Source organism: Populus euphratica, unplaced genomic scaffold (genome assembly GCF_000495115.2).
Source record: "Populus euphratica unplaced genomic scaffold, PopEup_1.0 scaffold1.1, whole genome shotgun sequence".
NCBI lineage: Eukaryota > Viridiplantae > Streptophyta > Magnoliopsida > Malpighiales > Salicaceae > Populus > Populus euphratica.
Genome location: NW_011499845.1, coordinates 668,830 through 685,859, shown reverse-complemented (window position 1 = coordinate 685,859; position 17,030 = coordinate 668,830). Strand labels below are relative to the sequence as shown.

The following is a 17,030-nucleotide window of genomic DNA, read 5'->3' as shown; positions in this document are numbered from 1 at the left end:
TGGTGGGACCCGTATTGACCCGATGGACTCGGTTTTGATAGAAAATGACGGTTTTGACCCGAAACGTCCTGAAACTTATTTTTCATCCCGGTCGACATCGTTTAACCCGTATTGACCTGGTGGACTCGGTTTTGACAGAAAATGACGGTTGACTCGAGAAAATATATTTTAAACTCTCTTTTTTTTTCTTTTTTTTTTTATCTATTATATTTTTTTTGTCATGAATAATAAGATAAAATAACATTCCTAAAAAATTTTAGTTAATCCAAAATTGGGTTACAACACTATTTTATAATATTTTTTAAATACTGTGATTGCAAAAAACAAGTTTAAATATTTTATCTCCTGATCATGATATATATAATTTCTGCTATTTTGTTAATTTCTTAAGTAGGTTATTTGCAGATTTTGTTTTTAAAGAAAATTGCTAATAAGCAAAAGTAGCCAGGAAAATTGACGGAAGAACATGTTGACTTGACAATTAAAAAACATCAGACTCGATAAGTGGATAAAATATGGTTTCAAATTTCTCACTTTATTTGTACATGTGTAATAGATATCGAGCTGCTACGAAAGAAACGAATGGAGCATGCATCAAGAATATTGATCCGAGCGAGCAAGTTCGAGAACAACTTGAAATGAAAGTTTATATTGCTACATCCTAAAATCCAAGGACAAAAACAATGTGGCTGCTGGCATTCGAGCACAGGTCTACTCGAGTGGAATTCTCACCACTAAAAAGCAGCTACGTCGTATATATTGTTTGGTGAAATAACAGTGAAATAGCTTTCACGCAACTCTGTAATGGGTGAAGCACGGTTTCTTTGATTTAAATTATTCAATACGTGTTTTTATAATTATATTCATAACTTAGGTAATAAGCTGTTGAACTGTTATGGATTCAGTTATTTTTTAAAAGACCTTTCTAACAGAGCCCCTTCAAGGCTTCAACAACACGATACGTCACTTCAGCTTTCGGAAACCAGACAGGTAGGATGCTTCCCCTAATCCAAATGGTACTAAAATACTGGAATACAGTGCATTCCTACACATCAACAGCCCTTTTCTTCTTCTCCTTCTTGTATTTTTCTAGTCGCTGTCGCCACCTGTTCTGGTGGAGATTTTTGCAAGAACAACCGAAGAGGGAGGCTGCTTCCCCTTCAAGTGGTGAAATTATGGAATGCAGCGTCATATTCCCGCATAGAAGATATCATCATCCATCTTCTCTCTCTCTCTCTCTCTCTCCCCTTTCCTTTTTTAATTTGTTATGATCAGCATCTGTCATGGAAGATTACAAGAATATTGAACTTGACACGCCTAACAAATAAGAAGATTTCAAAGGACTACAATTAATATATTGCCATTACGTGATGGGCTGTGAGTAGAGATCGGTCGGTAATGGTTTCTTTCTTGGGTGCAGAATGGTAGGTGATATTTTCGGAGTGAAGACGTGTGATGGGTCTGGATCTGACGAGGATGATAATGCTGGCACGTACAAGGTATATACTGATAACATTTTTCAAAAAAACCGTGCTGTATCTTACGTGGCAGATAATTAACGGAGACTTCATTTTAATCGTTTCCGGATCATTAGCTGTCCGAGTTAAAAATCACATGGTCGCTAGACCACCAGCTACCAGTGGTCTCAGCCAATCAGAACCCAGATTTCTGTCCCCCCCCCCCCCCCCCCCCCCCCCCCCCCCCCCCCCCCCCCCCCCCCCCCCCCCCCCCCCCCCCCCCCCCCCCCCCCCCCCCCCCCCCCCCCCCCCCCCCCCCCCCCCCAAGAAGAGAGATAATGCATGCAGTTGCAGCGAAGCAAAAAGTAAAGCAGGGAAAAAAAATAAAATTGTGAGAGATGGAAGGATATTTAGGTATGTATTAAATTATTATTTTAGATGTTTCAATAAAACCAGGATTAATTTTTTAAAACCACAGTTTCAACCTTAAATTCTTACTTAACAATTGGATTAGTTCAATAATTAAGAACGTTAAAAAAAATTCTAAAAGAGTAATTCAACAAAACTCACAGTCCATAGAGATTAAATGGATTAATTATCGAATCAATCTCATGGTGGAACACGAAAACATGGATCCATGAACCGACGTCGGAGGATAGGTCACGTGGGAATATCAAAACTTGCGTGACCACACGGATCTCGTAGGCTCGCCCTACTTACAAAACTCCCTGATCCAGGATAATTAACCGGATGACGTAAACAAATGCATGTCTGATGACAAATGTAGTAAAGAGAAAAAAACCTTAATCTGACGTGTACTTACTCTTTAGTGCAACGAAACGGAGAGTCTTTTGATTGAAACCGACCAAGTTCCCTGTACCTACAGCGACTTTCGCTTTCACTCAACCTCAATCGAACATCGGACACTATATATATAGTCCTTCATATCTTTAAATCTCATCAAAATAAATATAATAGTTATAAAATCCTCTCTCAAAATCCTCCTGCTGCAAAAGTGATCCTGGTAATTAATTCTCAATTACTTGGGATTTTTTTTTCTGTTATTCTTTTGTTTAAAAGAAAAGGATGTCGGGATTGAGAGATATTCAGATCTGAGGTCTTCTTTTCTTTCTAAAAATCGGTGGGGTATGGTTTGTTATTGCATTTGAAGCTTTGTTCTTCTCGTGTTTTCGAAGTCCCGTTTAATTTACGCGTCTTTCTCTTTCTCTGTCACTAGTTGGTGTAGTTTGTTAGTGTGTTTATTTTCATAATTTGCTGTTAACCTTAAATTTTCAAGCCAATTTGGTTACAATTGAGCTCTTTATGTAAAGCTGCAGTCTTTGAGTTTCATGGCTCGCAGCAAAGTTTAAGATTTTGACCTTTTTTTCACATCACTCGGTGATCTGATTTTTTTCTTGGATTGATGTTTGTCGGGTGGTTTGATATGAGGTTTTCGAGCTTTTAGTTCTTGGGTTGTTTATGCATCCGATGATCATCCACAGTTTTCTTTTTCTGGGTTGTTTGTGAAATTGATGTAGATTGAGATTTTTCTTTTAATCTCTCGATTTTGTTTAGAAATTGAACAAAAATGGCCAAGGAGGCTTCGAATGGAAATCACAACTCTGCAACAAAAGCTCCTCCAACTCCATCTCCTTTAAGATTTTCCAAGTACTTCCAGGTATAACTATGTGACTCTTTTTTTTCTCATTTATAAATGGTGTGATCTTTTCGTTTTTTATCTGGTATTCAATTAAGTTTTTGTATGATCCATGATCTGCATGGCACAAAATCGTGATAAATTTATTTCAAGCTACATATCAATATCCAATTTGCGATTTACTTTTTATTTCTCTATATCTGTTCTTTTTGGGTTGCAATGCAGGTTGCATTGAGTTTTGGATTGCAAGGAAAAGAAGTTATAATATTAAAATTGAATGCTGAAGTTACAATATTAAAATCGATTGCCGAAGTTATAATATTAAAATCGAGTGCAATTCAGAGAAAATGTTTGCTAGATCTTGTTAGATGCAATCTAGTTTTGCTTTCTGGATTTTGAGTTCATTGAGGGTCGGTAATTTTTCAATGTGAGATTTTCCCATCATGGAAGGGTTTCTGAAAAGTACCTGCGCATTAACACTTGATTTTGTGGATGTTTTCGTGCTTTAATTGATATTTTTTATAGAAGGTAATTGTTTGGTGGTATTATCAGAAACATATATTTTTTTCACAGCCGTCATTATGGTGTGCCCTTCCGTTTAATAAAAGATTTTTGCTTGTTTTGGTAGTCCAATATGAGGATTTTGGTCACCGGAGGAGCTGGATTTATTGGTTCACACCTGGTGGACAGGTTGATGGAAAATGAAAAGAACGAGGTAAGCACATTTTGTTTCAAAACCATCTGAAGATATTCAAGAAGATTGAAAGGTTTTTACGAGTTGGCTATGCCTGTTTTGCTTCAATAAGAACAGACAGTTGTCCATCCAATAACAAGTGGAAAGCATTTCCACACATTCATGGAATATAAAAATTTGTAAGTTATGTTTGAATTCCGTGGTTGGTCTATTCTGAGTTTTGTTCGTTGCGTCGCTTAGGTTATTGTGGCGGATAACTATTTCACTGGCTCTAAGGATAACCTAAAGAAATGGATCGGTCATCCAAGATTTGAGCTCATTCGTCACGGTACTGTTGCTTTTAGCTTCTTATGTGTCCAGCAGTGCAAAGCCAACGCATGTCAATGATGTCCTGCTTTCTCTATTGTTCATGAATTAAAATGGCCATGTTGATGTTGCTTTATTTCTGTGCAGATGTCACTGAGCCATTGCTAGTTGAGGTAGATCAAATTTACCACCTTGCTTGCCCTGCTTCCCCAATCTTCTACAAATATAATCCTGTAAAGGTATGCCTGTGTACATCACGCTCCTGTCCTTGTCTATATATTCGTTCACTTCTCCCTCTCTAAGTTCCTGTGACCTTGAATCCTGATTTTGACCATTGAATTTCCGTTTGACCTGTAAAATTGCTATGCATGACAGACCATAAAGACAAACGTGATTGGGACATTGAATATGTTGGGACTTGCCAAGCGAGTTGGAGCAAGGTTTGAGACTGCTACTCTAGCTCGCAGTTATCATTTCATAATGCATGATCCTTTGTTACTGAAGCTGCATTAATTGGCAAACAGGATTTTGCTTACATCAACTTCTGAGGTCTATGGAGATCCACTTGTACATCCTCAGGATGAGAGCTACTGGGGAAATGTCAACCCAATTGGTGTGTTAGATTTCCATCAACTTGTAAATGTGAAAAGTTATTCATTAAACTTTCTCCATGTAGGAGAGCAACCTTTTTTATGAACTTTTAGCATGCAGATTAATATGGAGTGGGGGTTGAACCATATTTCTATGTTTTTCCTTGGGGAACAAAAGTCTCCCTCATTAATTCATTTCTTTGAAGATGCCTTATATACTGTATTTGAGGACAACTTACTGTCTGAAAATTTGTACTGCTATGTCTGCACTTATCCATGACAAATACTTTTTGTACCACTTGCAATGCATATTAACTTTTGTGGATATGTTGCTAATTTTTACAGGAGTCAGAAGCTGCTATGATGAAGGAAAGAGAGTGGCTGAAACTCTGATGTTTGATTATCACAGGCAGCATGGGATAGGTATGTGGCTCTTTCTCTCTCCCTCTCCGAGATAATTTTGAAACAGTAATCTTTTCTTTTTGTGATTTTCCAATGTTCAAAGCATATCCACTCATCTCTCTCTCTCTCTCTTTGTGATTTCCTGCATCTAAAACATCTTCACTATTTTTTTCCCTTGCCAGAGATAAGAATTGCCAGAATTTTCAACACTTACGGACCCAGAATGAACATTGATGATGGTCGTGTTGTCAGCAACTTCATAGCCCAAGCAATCCGGTAAGTCGGTACAACAACAGCTCATGTGATTTTTTGAAAAAGTTATTGTCGCAACTATTTATCTTAGTGGCACCTGTTCTGTGAATTTATACAGTAACGAGCCTTTGACTGTTCAAGCACCTGGAACCCAAACCCGGAGTTTCTGTTACGTGTCTGACATGGTAGGCTAGAAATTTTTCATTGAATTAAATGATGGTAGATGATATTAGTTGCCATGACTGGGTCTTAATGACTCGTGTGCCCTTCATCTTTATTTCAAACACTTGAAGGTTGATGGCCTCATCCGACTTATGGAAGGAGAGAACACTGGGCCTATTAATATTGGAAATCCAGGTTAATCTTCGAGCTCTGTAACAAGTCACTTGGTGTTCTTTAGCGACCTATCTATTGAAATAGATGGAAACTTTTACTCTTATTAATCCAAGGTTTGATTTTTCAGGTGAATTCACCATGATGGAGCTTGCGGAGACTGTTAAGGAGGTTAGTTTCAATTTGCTTGCATCTCCTCCTGGATATGAATTTACTTGGAATAATTTCTCTTTGGGACACATTGAAATTAGCACGTTGCTCCATGACTAGTTGTATTTTCCATGTGCTGGGTTTACTGTCCTAGTCCATGTGCAGACGCCATCATTATGAGCTGGAAACCAAAAATACCAATTATACCAATTAAACTTTCCATGCATGAATTTCCAATATCATTAATCTTATCACGTTCATTGGCAGCTTATCAACCCTGAAGTAGAGATCATAGTAGTGGAGAACACACCAGATGATCCTCGCCAGAGGAAGCCAGACATCACAAAAGCAAAAGAATTGTTAGGCTGGGAACCGAAGATTAAGCTGCGTGATGGTCTTCCTCTCATGGAGGAGGATTTCCGACGGAGGCTTGAAGTTCCCAGAGAGAACTGAACCAAGTGAAATTTTCATGAATTTGATTTCCCAGCCACCTATAAATATAGAAACTATTAATTATCGCAGCTATCAACTACTATAACAAAATAAAACAGTTGGTTAATTTAGTTTGGTAATAGCATGTTTGGGCCCAAGATGTTCATGAGGAGTTTTCTGGGGCGCAGCTTCCATCAAGAATTTTGTTGTTTCTCAACCTGATTTTAGCTACACCGAGAAAAATGGTTTAGACGTGACATCAAAGAAGAATGATTATAAATTTTTCAACTTGTCTGTATGTTCTTGTTGCCACAAGAGGGGGAAGCGCTATGATATTTCTCACTTCCAATTTCTGTAAACAATTCATCAAGGTAATCTTTTTCAAGAAACCACGTGAGAGATACATTGACACTGCACCCCACTTCTATGCCCACAATATGACTTGTATAACATATGATAAAATGAATTGTTCAACACAAGAAGAATGAATAACAATGGAGATTCTCCAATAAGTTCACATTACGTCTGGCCAGCTTCTCACCATCAGATACAGATCCAACTAGGAAATAGGAAAGTGAGTTGGGCTTTATCCAAATTGGTGCTTGAAACAAGTCGTTTCGGCAGAAATTAAGAAATAGAGGGAGGGAGGAGAGATTGGCCACTGCTAGTAAAATCTACCGACCTGCAGAATGCCATAGCTAACACCTTCAAAATATAACAGAAAGCAATAATAATCATACTGCCAATGGTCCTATTGCTTGAATTCCAAAAACCCTCAATACTGCAGCTAAGCTTCGTTCACTTGTTCAGCAGACTCAATCAATCTCTTCTCCCCTGCTGGAACATTGTATGAAAAACAGTCATCTTTTCTTCAATTAACCGGTAGTTCCAGTTTTATGTCGGGTTGAGTGTCCCATATGTACATCAGCTTAATATTTCACATCTCAGATTCTTCTTGATTTCATCTCTTGCACCGATCATGTTTCGACCGATTTGGCAGCAGAACGAAAATCAAAACACATGCCTGCAGCTACAGTTGAGGTTTAATGGCGATGATGCAAAACAAAAGGGCATATAGAGATTCTTCCAAAAAGTTCAAAGACAAGATGATGGAAGATGGATTATAACAATTTACATCTCTATAAGATTTTCTATGATTTCGGTATGCACCCATCAAAATCTGGAAATTTTTAACAAGTGGAATGGAAACTTCTTAACACTCTGTATGCAATGAATGTCTGAAATGCAGTTAGATACCAAAAATATATTGAGTATTAATATCCAAGCACAAGTTTGCAAGCAGGGTTTGGATATATGCACTACTCTTCAATTTGCTGCTAACTAATTGATATTCATTGACTGCCGGCAAATAGGGTTTGGATATATCCACTACTCTTCAATTTGCTGCTAACTAATCGATATTCATTGACTGCCGGCAAATATCTTCATGGCCTATCAGAAGTTTCAACGGCATCAATGCTGTCGTTACTTGTCACAGCATCTAGAGTCGGCAAAATCATGTTGCAGTCTAACGGTCCTAGGATGAGAAATTTGGATGAAATTGATAAACTCACCATAAAGCTAAGCTGCAATCAAGGTTCCCGGGGAGGAGGTTAAGTTAGACGCACAATCAAACTCTACCATTTACTTTGGAAAAGTAAGAGACCCTGGCATGTGTTGACTACACTAATATCACAAATTTCATGCAGCCTCACCAATTTCTCAACGGTGCCCTTGAATGCATTTCCTTCAGCAGCGACAGCTGAATCAACCACCAAGATGAACCTTTTTTTATGGAACAAAACCGTGGAAATAATAATAATTTTCACACGGTGCATTTACTATGGAACAAAACCGTGGAAATAATAATAATTTTCACATGGTGCATTTATTTTCACACTTAAAAGTGTTACATTGCAGCGGCTAACAGCAGTAGCCAGTGAAATCGTTACAACTAGACAAAGCCTTTCTTTTACCCAAAAGTCATCAGTCTATTTAACCACAAAGTGACTGAAACAAAAACTCTGCAAAACAATAAGAGGAGAAAGATGAACTCAAACAAAGCTAAATGCCCTTCATAATAAGCATTGATCTGGCACCTGGAGAGCACATTTCCAAATTCACCTGCGAAGGCATGGTAAACTTATTAGAATGTTGCAAGGATTAGTTCCATGTTTGTTTTTCAGGCACTAGAAATAAGCAGCTTTCATTTTTTCTCCATCAAAAAAAGCTTTGACTGAAGGCACCTTTAAGTGCCACTTTCTTGTTGGACATGGTTATTTATCATGCATACAGAGAAGGAGGCGAAGCATGGGAAAAAAAATTACCAGAAGGCTGCTCATCTTAGACAGGGTTCGTTTAGCATCAGTGCCTGAAAGACAACACGTTAGCAGCAATCATAAACCAGATAAAATTAAAAGGTAAAGGTAAGAAAGGATGTAAAGAAATGCAGTTAGTCTCCACAAAATAATGAACGCAATCCAAATTCTCCAGGTTAAGAACTTTAGGCTTGAAAAAAAAAATTTACAAAATCATCCACTTAATTCTTGTCTTCTTCTCTCATGCATGCAAGAAACTCATGTACAAAGGAGGCATCTAGTAAATCCATAACCACAAAAATAAAAATTGACAGGGCATTTTGTCCTATACACTAGAAATGAAAAATCTTAACAAACAACATCGACAAAGTATTGTTCCCCACGTTCTATGACCAAATAGTTGCCATTCAAATACTTAGGCAACAGAGAGATGCATTTCCTCACCCTCGCAGGCCTTCTTCATAACAAGCTCTTTAAGGCAGAATTTGCTTTAGATTCATACATTGAAGTAGACTGATTAAAAAAAAAACTATACAGATTCAGCGGCGCATGAATGGCACATCTAGCAAACTAAAACTAGCAATGAACCCGTTTGGAATGTTGTAAACTATACAAAGCAAACCCTCAAAATTGGCAAGAAATATTTCACTACCTGAGAAGGATAAGAATGTAATGTATTAATCTACACACAGTATAGCTACATCTTTTATTATTCAAACTTTAACAAAAGAAAGTGAAGAAATGCCAACATCATCGTAATCTAGGGTTTCGCAGGCACACTTACTTTTTGTGTCTTTGCACGAAAGGAGAATTCTTCGCATCCTCCTCTACAGAACAGGAAATTAAAACATTAATTCTGTAGAAATGTCATCCAAATCAGTCCAGTTATATATACCCAAGACAGAAATATAAAGATTTTGTAACATTTATATTTATTAATTCTAATCGAGTGAGTAAATTGCAATAAGATCGCTTAAGGCAGTGATTAAAACACGAATCACTACGCCAGATCTGACATCTTAATAGAGAGGAAAGGCAAGGGGGTTTACCAGTGAGGCTGAGAGAGAATTTGGTGATGAGAGCGCCAGTGATGGCAAAGCCAACGAGGAAAGGCCAGTTACGGTTCCATTCTCTCTTGAAGAATACCGGCCATGGATCGAACTTCCTCATCCTTCTCTTTTTCGATTCTTTCTTCTGCGTGATTGTCTTTTAGACGCTGAAAAAATTATCAATGACTGCGGTTCGGGCGTCTAATTGACGGCAATGCAGAGGGAATCGGTTTGCTGACTGGTAATGGTCTAGCACTGAACTGGTTTAGGTGCAGCCCATTCTAAGTAGACCTGCTTTGGGCTACCTTTCTGATGGCTTAGTTTCAGTGGGCTTCGGTTCTCTTGCCCTTTGGGCCTCTTTTCATGAGCGTGAAGTTTAGTTTTCTTTGAATAATTTTTTTTCCTTTTCTTTTTTTATGGATCGGCGATTTTTTTTTCCCTGGAGAAACTAACGGTTTGATAATCTTTCCGTGCTTCGCTATGGTTTGAACATTTAACTGATCACTCGAAATTTAATTGGGTAAAATAAATTAAACATAGTCAACGTTTTATTTTATTCAATTAAATACTTCAGTTTAATTAGGTTTTATACGTCAGGCTAAGATTAATAGCTACGTGTTCGGTAAAGGCGTACATAATTTTTTAAAAAAATATATCAAATTTACCTGCATTTTTTACCATGAAATTTTTTAAACACATTATTATATATAATTAGCATGATATATTTTAAAAATATATAATTTTTTTATTAGAACTCATGATAATAACTTTAGACATTTATAACTAAGATGAATTCGTGAAATTTTTTAAAGCCAATAGCAAAACACGTAAAAGGACCTCTTTGTTTTTACATTTTAAAATATTTAATTTTTTTATTTTTTATTTTAAATTAATATTTTTTTATATTTTTAAATTATTTTAATATATTAATATTAAAAATAATTTTTAAAATTTTTTTAATGTATTTTAAAATAAAAAACACTTTAAAAAAAATAATTAATACCCATCCTAACTTTTGATAGGGAAATTTGACATGCAAACCATGACCTTACAAGTCCTATCTTTTTTAACGAATTAGAGATCCTATTGATTTGCCCATATTTTACACGTGGATAGTGATCGGACCCTTCACACGTCCGTGTCCCTGTTGCTCCGGCATGAGAAGAAGGACCTCCCTAGGAGGGACCATTTACCCTGGTTAGGAGTCGTAGTCACCCTCAATAGGATCTGAATAAACTCATCCTCGCGCTCCGAGTGAACCCAACCAATAGGAAAACGTAGCAATCATCAGCCGAGGCTCTCACGCCTCTCGATTCATTGGAATAATCGTACTTTTACTGCAATGGCACGTACGAGTGTATTTTAGAATTCTATCGCACACGGTTTCATTTTTTTTTAACATGCTAAAAAAATATTAAAAAATTAATACAATTTCAACATAACTAAATGATGAATAATTATTATTTTAAAAATAATTTCCCTTACAGTTTAATTAACATGTATAAAAATTTAACTTGAAATTTTAGATCCATGATTAAGAAATAAGATTCCAATTTCAATAGTAAAAAAAAATAGATAACTTGAAACACACCAAAACTTTATTTTTTACATAATTAGTATCCTTAAAAAATATTGACAATAAAATTATAATCACATCTTAAAAAATAACCAAACATAATTGTAATTTATTAATTATTTTATTTAAAAATAATTTATGTTTAATTATAATCTCATTTAATGTTTTTAAAATATACAGTTAAATTATTTTATGAAATATTTTATGAAAGTTTTTTTAAAATTATAAGATATGTCGAAAATAAAACTTTGATAACCCATTATTTTTTTCTTGTCATATCACTTTACTTTCTTGTCATTATTAGATCTTGAATCTCGATTTTTATTTATTGGATTTTTGTAAATTTTTAGGCCGACTCTTGTTTATATTAATTTATTTTAAAAAAAACATATCATAAAACTTGACTAAACAATCATTATTTTAAATAGTAGTTATATATAAAAAACATATTTTTAAAAGAGACTACTAATTTAAATAATTAATGTATAAAAAAATAATATGCTTGAACACAGTTATAGTCAAATTATATTATTTTTCAAATACCTTTCAAGCTGTTTTATTGTTCAAAAACTTTTAGCAAACTACATTATTAAAAAAAAAACCCCAAACACGATATAATTGTAAACAATGTTATCCATGCGATTATTTTGTGATAGGTGTAATTTAAGAGAAGAAGAAGAATTGATAGAAAAAAAAAACAGAGAAGAGAGTTTTACATAATTAATTTCCCCCCTCCTTACACTTGAGATGACTTTTTATAGCCAACTACTGAATGAGTAAAAAAACAACTGATACAACGAAATGGAAATAATGACAGAAATAATCGGTGCATGATTCCCACACACCTTCTGCATACAACGAAAAGCAGGGCACTAAGCCCACTAATTATTTGCATCCCTTAAAAAACTAACTAACTGTGATATGTCAGCACATGATCCACGAACGCGGTGCATGTCGTGGTTGCCTGGTGAAGGGTCTGTTGCACATATCATTCCCCTTCCCTCATAGTATCCTTGTCCCCAAGGATAAAATCAGGATATGTCTTCATAAAACGCCATAAAATTTCCCACGTGGCATCTTCAACAACAGCACCTTTCCATTTGATTAAAACCTCCTTCTTAGGCCGATATTGTCCCTTACATATGACACGATGATCCAAAACCAACTCAGGCTATGGCAGAATGGTAGAAGTCGCTGATACTGGAGGTAGCTCGGGAGAGACTGGAACCACAGAACTCAAACACTTGCGTAGGCGGCTCACATGAAAAACATTATGAATTTGAGACCCAGCAGGTAAGGCAAGCTTATAGGCAACTTCCCCCACCTTAGCTAATACTTGATAAGGGCCAAAGTAACGTGGCGCCAGTTTCATTGACCTGCAAAAAGCAACTGATGTTTGCCGATATGGTTGCAACTTCAAATAAACAAAATCTCCCACAGTAAAATGAACTTCACGGCGATGTTTGTCAGCTTGAGTTTTCATCCGATCTCTCGCAAGAACTAGTTGATGACGTAAATCCTGAAGAACCGAATCCCTATCATGCAAATATTCATCCACAGCTTGGACGCGAGTAGTTCCTGGCACATATGAAAGCACGTTTGGTGGTGAAATGCCATAAACTGCTTCAAATGGCGAAATCTTCGTGGAAGAGTGAATGACAGTATTATAACTAAATTCTGCCCAAGGCAACCAATCCACCCACTTATGTGGTTGATCACCTGTAAAACATCTTAAATACTGCTCCAATGTCCGATTGACCACCTACGTTTGGCCATCGGATTGAGGATGATAACTGGAGCTCATATTGAGCTGAGTACCCTGCAGTTGAAACAGAGTTTTCCAAAAGGAGCTCAAAAATACCTTGTCTCGGTCGCTGACAATAGACACAGGAATTCCATGAAGCTTGACAACATTAGCAATGAAAGATTTGGCCACAATAATGGCCGTGAATGGATGCTTCAGAGCTACAAAATGAGCATATTTACTCAAGCGATCCACCACAACCATGATCACTGTGTTGCCCAACGAAGGAGGCAACCCTTCCACAAAATCCATAGACACTTCAGTCCATATTTTAGTTGGGATGGACAAGGGCTGCAGCAACCCTGCAGGACTCAAACAGTCTGCCTTAAAACGTTGACAAGTATCACAGCGTCAGATAAAATCTTTGACATGTTGTCGCAGTGTTGGCCAAAAGAAAGTACCGCGGATTTTTGCTAGAGTTTTGTGGTAACCAAAGTGGCCCCCAACAGGAGAAGAGTGATGATCTGCCAAAACTGAAGGAATTAATGTAGAAGAGGGATTTAAATATACCTTTCCACCTTTGAACCACACACCATCTTTGCAAGTATACAGTTGTCGCTGATGACCTGAATTTAGCTTGAATAAATCAGTGTAAAAAGAGTCTTGCTGAACCTCTTGTTGCAGACGTATCCACCAATAGGGCCGAGGCAAGGAAACTGCCAAAAAGTTGAACTCGACTTTTCTGGACAGTGCATCAGCACCTTTGTTGTCAGGGCCCTTTTTGTATTCCACCACATAATCATAACCAAGGAGTTTCGGAAGCCAACGAGTCTGTGCAGGAGTTGTGATGCGTTGTTCTAACAGAAACTTGAGACTCTTGTGGTCAGTCCTGACAGTGAAGGGTCTACCCAGAAGATATGGTCGCCACTTACGGATGGCTTTGACAATGGCCAACATCTCTTTTTCGTAAGTGGAGAGTGCCAATGATGAACCCTTTAATGCCTCACTAAAGAATGCAATCGGCTGACCTTGTTGTATGAGAATAGCGCCTATTCCAATGCCACAAGCATCACATTCAATGAAGAAACGTTGAGAAAAATCAGGCAAGCGCAAAACAGGAGGTGAAGTCAAGGCCTGTTTAAGTTTGTTGAAGGCTGTGGACTCATTTATTCCCCAACGAAATCCTTCCTTGCCTAAACAATGAGTCAATGGTGCTGCCATATTGCCAAATCCACTGATTAATTTTCTATAATAACCCGCCAACCCCAAAAAACCACGCACACCCTTTACTGTTGTCGGCTCTGGCAAATCAACCACTGCTTGTATCTTGGAAGGATCAACCTCGACTCCTTTCTCTGATATGACATGGCCCAAATAATTCACCTGTGATACTCCAAATTGACATTTTGATTTCTTGACATACAAACTGTTACTGGACAAAATGGTTAGAACACTAATTATATGTGAAATATGTTCATCCCAATTTTTAGAGTAGATCAAAATATCGTCGAAGAACACAATAATATACTTGCGAAGATATGGTCTGAACAGATCGTTCATAAGACTCTGGAAAGTAGCTGGGGCATTCGTGAGACCGAAAGGCATGACTACAAATTCATAATGTCCTTCATGAGTGCGGAAAGCTGTTTTCTGGATGTCGGACTCCTGAACCCGAATTTGGTGGTACCCCAAACGTAAATCCAGTTTTGTAAAAAACCTGGCACCATGCAGTTCATCCAAGAGCTCGTCAACAATTGGAATAGGATATTTGTCCTTCACTGTTATGTGATTGAGTGCCCTAAAATCGACACAGAATCGCCACGTTCCATCTGCCTTTTTTACCAACAAAACAGGAGATGAAAATGGACTGTTGCTTGGACGAACTAAACCAGATTCAAGTAGTTCTTTAACCATCTTTTCAATCTCAGTTTTTTGATAGTATGGGTACCTGTATGGACGAACACTAACAGGTTCGCTGTTGGGTTGAAGTAGAATCCGGTGGTTATGTGAACGATTTGGTGGCAAAGTTGTCGGTGTGTCAAAAACATGCGCAAATTTGTCAAGGACTGCTGCGAGATCACTAGAATAAGTGGTAATGGAGTCCACATGCTCAGTCATAGTAATCTGGAGAAACAACCCAGTTTGTTGCAAGTTAAAAAGGTCCTTATTAGATAAGGCCTCCAAACCAGCACGACCAATTCCCTGAAACATGCGTTTGGTGCCCCCGCCTATGAAAGTCATCATGAGATTTCGATAATCTGTTTCAATTGGGCCAAGAGTCGCAAGCCATTGAACCCCTAAAACCACATGGCAAGCAGCAACAGGTAAGACATAAAAATCAGCAATGACCACATGACCTTGGATGAGTATGGAAAGAGCAAGACACCGTCCTCCACAAACAATCTTCTCACGATTAGCCACCATCACCTGAAACGTCTTATCTCGAATTTCTTGTAGCCCAAATTGAGAGACAATGGATTGATCGATGAAATTATGTGTACTTCCTCCATCGATCAACACTGTGACATCCTTGTTCTTCAATTTTCCCAGTACGCGAATGGTCTGTGGATGCTCAGTACCAGCGATGTCATGGAATGATATTTCTGGAAAAGATTCCACAGTTGCAATGTCAACGGTGCAATCATCACTGGTATCCATTTCTTCTGGTGTGGAATCTTCAATCATAAACAGTTGTGGCCTTTGACAACGATGCCCTGGTATGAATTTTTCATTATAATAGAAACAAAGGCCCTTCTCACGTCTTTCACGAGCTTCTTGATTTGTTATCCTTCTAAATGAGGATGGAGCGGTGGTACTGACTGGTTTGGATACTGGTGGTGGTCCCAGTACACCACTGTTGGTGGTTGGTAGAGGACGAGAAATGGCAGTTGATCGCACAAAAGTATTACCTTTTCTTTGCAGGAGATTACGTTCCTCCACCAGGCGAGCAACTCCAATGGTGTCTCCTAGAGTCTTTGGCTGTTTAATTTTGACATCCAAACGGATATCATCCCGAAGTCCTGCAATGAAACATCCAACCAAGAATGGTTCTGGTAGTCCATCCACACGATGCGATAGCCCTTCGAAAGCTTCTTGGTACGCTGCTACTGTTGTGACTTGTCGATAACGAGTTAAAGCTTCAGAGGGATCCTCATACTCAGTCGGACCAAAACGATGGAGGAATGCTGCTGTAAATTCAAGCCAGGTGAGTGTGCCCTTGTACTTAGTTAGCCAACGGTGCCACTGCAAAGCTAATCCCTCCAGGTGGAATGAAGCGAGTTGCACTCTTTGATCATTCGCAATGTTCTGAAACTCGAAGAATTGCTCTGCCTTATAAACCCATCCTGTTGGATCATTACCACTGAATTTTGGAAATGACAGTTTGAACTGTTGATGACTTCTGTCAAAACCAGTACTTGGAAAGGAACAAGCAGATGCTGGTTGTCGACCCTTTTGGGAAGCTTCTCCCTTGGTGAAAGAATTGACATCTTGGATAATGGTTTGGTGATTGGAACTGGGACGTAATGACAAAGTTTGTAATTCACTGATAGCGGTTTGGAGGTTTTGGAGGGATGTGGTAACTTGAGTCATATTGTTGTTCAGGAGGTCGAAACGAGACTCATGTTGGGTTTTAAGAAGATCAAATTGAGACGCATGTTGAGCCAAGGCTTCACTGACCTCATTGCGAAACTCAGTATTGCTTTTGTTCCTAGTCTCCATGGAAATGAGAGGCTCTGATACCAATTGATAGGTGTAATTTAAGAGAAGAAGAAGAATTGATAGAATAAGAAACAGAGAAAAGAGTTTTACATAATTAATTTCCCCCCTCCTTACACTTGAGATGACTTTTTATAGCCAACTACTGAATGAGTAAAAAAACAACTGATATAACGAAATGGAAATAATAACAGAAATAATCGGTGCATGATTTCCATACACCTTCTGCATATAACAAAAAGCAGGGCAAAAAAAAGCAGGGCACTAAGCCCACTAATTATTTGCATCCCTTAAAAAAACTAACTAACTGTATCAGCACATAATCTACGAACATGGTGCATGTCGTGGTTGCC

At 37.8% G+C, this 17,030-nt stretch overlaps 2 protein-coding genes and 2 long non-coding RNA genes across 5 annotated transcripts; 1 reads left to right on the top strand and 3 right to left on the bottom strand.

Moving 5' to 3' along the window:
* The first annotated feature begins 2,373 nt into the window (after positions 1 to 2,373).
* LOC105127148 (UDP-glucuronic acid decarboxylase 6-like) lies at positions 2,374 to 6,626 on the top strand. Of its 2 annotated transcripts, none has more exons than XM_011028343.1 (13): positions 2,374 to 2,481; positions 3,033 to 3,135; positions 3,743 to 3,829; positions 4,049 to 4,136; positions 4,262 to 4,353; positions 4,490 to 4,554; positions 4,639 to 4,727; positions 5,050 to 5,127; positions 5,289 to 5,382; positions 5,477 to 5,543; positions 5,652 to 5,715; positions 5,822 to 5,862; positions 6,109 to 6,626. In XM_011028343.1, the coding sequence occupies exons 2-13, from the start codon at positions 3,046 to 3,048 to the stop codon at positions 6,292 to 6,294; spliced, it is 1,041 nt and encodes a 346-aa protein (XP_011026645.1). In that variant the 5' UTR covers positions 2,374 to 2,481; positions 3,033 to 3,045; the 3' UTR covers positions 6,295 to 6,626. The 2 variants fall into 2 exon arrangements, with proteins under 2 accessions (XP_011026645.1, XP_011026712.1); XM_011028410.1 differs by lacking the exon at positions 2,374 to 2,481 and adding an exon at positions 2,625 to 2,854 and having other exon boundaries at positions 3,031 to 3,135.
* Positions 6,627 to 7,394: 768 nt separating this feature from the next.
* Positions 7,395 to 8,096, bottom strand: LOC105127105 (uncharacterized). Its single transcript, XR_842554.1, has 2 exons — positions 7,915 to 8,096; positions 7,395 to 7,810 (listed from the first exon to the last, which is right to left on the bottom strand). It is a non-coding gene; the product is annotated as an uncharacterized LOC105127105 (long non-coding RNA).
* A 21-nt stretch (positions 8,097 to 8,117) lies between these two features.
* LOC105127054 (uncharacterized) lies at positions 8,118 to 9,884 on the bottom strand. Its single transcript, XR_842536.1, has 4 exons — positions 9,641 to 9,884; positions 9,376 to 9,418; positions 8,601 to 8,644; positions 8,118 to 8,397 (listed from the first exon to the last, which is right to left on the bottom strand). It is a non-coding gene; the product is annotated as an uncharacterized LOC105127054 (long non-coding RNA).
* A 2,503-nt stretch (positions 9,885 to 12,387) lies between these two features.
* Positions 12,388 to 16,680, bottom strand: LOC105127873 (transposon Ty3-G Gag-Pol polyprotein). The gene is made up of 3 exons (XM_011029340.1): positions 13,422 to 16,680; positions 13,078 to 13,322; positions 12,388 to 12,978 (listed from the first exon to the last, which is right to left on the bottom strand). The coding sequence occupies exons 1-3, from the start codon at positions 16,678 to 16,680 to the stop codon at positions 12,388 to 12,390; spliced, it is 4,095 nt and encodes a 1,364-aa protein (XP_011027642.1).
* Positions 16,681 to 17,030: the final 350 nt, after the last annotated feature.

What these genes read in the sequence shown, in the direction of transcription:
- LOC105127148 (XM_011028343.1), top strand. Translation starts at nt 3,046, where the DNA reads ATGGCCAAGGAGGCTTCGAATGGAAATCACAACTCTGCAACAAAAGCT. An exon ending in ATTTGAGCTCATTCGTCACG is followed by an intron (nt 4,137 to 4,261) that starts GTACTGTTGCTT and finishes ATTTCTGTGCAG; the next exon opens with ATGTCACTGAGCCATTGCTA. An exon ending in GGGAAATGTCAACCCAATTG is followed by an intron (nt 4,728 to 5,049) that starts GTGTGTTAGATT and finishes TAATTTTTACAG; the next exon opens with GAGTCAGAAGCTGCTATGAT.
- LOC105127873 (XM_011029340.1), bottom strand. Translation starts at nt 16,680, where the DNA reads ATGGAGACTAGGAACAAAAGCAATACTGAGTTTCGCAATGAGGTCAGT. An exon ending in AACTCTAGCAAAAATCCGCG is followed by an intron (nt 13,323 to 13,421) that starts GTACTTTCTTTT and finishes TGAGTCCTGCAG; the next exon opens with GGTTGCTGCAGCCCTTGTCC. An exon ending in TTGTCAGCGACCGAGACAAG is followed by an intron (nt 12,979 to 13,077) that starts GTATTTTTGAGC and finishes GGCCAAACGTAG; the next exon opens with GTGGTCAATCGGACATTGGA.